The 1162-nt window shown below is 53.1% G+C and overlaps 1 protein-coding gene across 1 annotated transcript in view; it reads left to right on the forward strand.

Annotated features, from left to right (window-relative positions):
* The window catches only part of Naga (alpha-N-acetylgalactosaminidase), an 8993-nt gene extending 8265 nt beyond the window's left edge, over window positions 1-728 (forward strand). Inside the window, exon 10 of the mRNA XM_005354463.2 lies at window positions 148-728. Coding sequence (XP_005354520.1) covers window positions 148-270 — 123 coding nt within the window. The 3' untranslated portion in view covers window positions 271-728. The remainder of the gene's footprint in view (window positions 1-147) is intronic.
* The last annotated feature ends 434 nt before the right edge of the window (window positions 729-1162 follow it).

A 1162-nucleotide genomic window follows, 5' to 3' on the forward strand; every position in this document is an offset into this window, starting at 1 on the left:
TGTAGACCAGGCTGGTCTCGAACTCACAGAGATCCGCCTGCCTCTGCCTCCCGAGTGCTGGGATTAAAGGCGTGCGCCACCACCGCCCGCCTTTGTGTCGCTGTTCTTGTGTTAGCCTCGATAATGATGTCCACCTCCCCAATCCAGGGCCAGAATGTCTTCACAGGGGATGTCATCAGCGGCCTCAAGAGTGAAACCAACTTCACTGTGATCATCAACCCTTCAGGGGTTGTGATGTGGTACCTATATCCCATGAGGACCCAAGAATGACAGGCTATGGCAGTCCCACTGAGCCTGGACCGTGGAGCTTTGGCATGTCAAAGACATGGCAGGGTTCTGTCCTCCCGAGGCTGCTTGGCGATGTGACCCCATCATACCCAAAGTGCATTTGTAGGGCCGGTTTCCATGCCCTGCCGGAGCCAGGGCCCTCTTGGAAACCAACCTTGGGACAGTTTCCTGTGGCCTTCGGACCTCTGCCGCCACAGCTCTGCAGATAATTGCTCAACAACTCGGCCAGCCTCCTGAGCTCCCACAGGAGCTCACCGGACTCTAGCCTCTGACTTTGCTGACTCGGAAATCAGGATTTGGAATTTTTTGAATTAGGAGCAGAGATCTGACTCTGTGCCAGGAGCTCTCACAGATCATGTGATTGGCCTTGGGGAGTGAGGGGTGGATTGGAGACCTCAGCTCCCTTAGGTCACCAATAAAGCTGTTTGACTGTTCTCTAATTAAGTAGTGGTATTATGAACTTGGGGCCAAGAGGTTGGGGCTCAGTGAAAGAATTTGGTGGCACTACCCAGATGCCAGCTTCAAATCCCATCCCACGTGGAAGATGTATAACACCTTCTGGTCCTTTGTTTTCCAGAGTGACATTTGGACCTGATTCCCTTTTCTGCATTTTCTATTTCCTGGAGATGCCAGGCTTGCCTCCCAGCAGAGGGCTGGCCCTGGTGTGCCTAAGGCTGGTGAGGTGGTGACAACACAGGTGGAGAGGCAATATGCCAAGGCCCTAAAGCATAAGCTCTGCCCAGCAGTGTTCCTTGGTACCCCCAGCCCCTCAACCTGGTGGTTTCTTTATCTCCCAGTCTAGCAGCAGAAGAGATTCAAACTTCCCTTCTGTGTTCACAAATCTGGGGGTTCTTTTCTGTCCTGGGGTCTATTG

This window comes from Microtus ochrogaster, chromosome 15 (genome assembly GCF_000317375.1).
Source record: "Microtus ochrogaster isolate Prairie Vole_2 chromosome 15, MicOch1.0, whole genome shotgun sequence".
Taxonomy (NCBI): Eukaryota; Metazoa; Chordata; class Mammalia; order Rodentia; family Cricetidae; genus Microtus; species Microtus ochrogaster.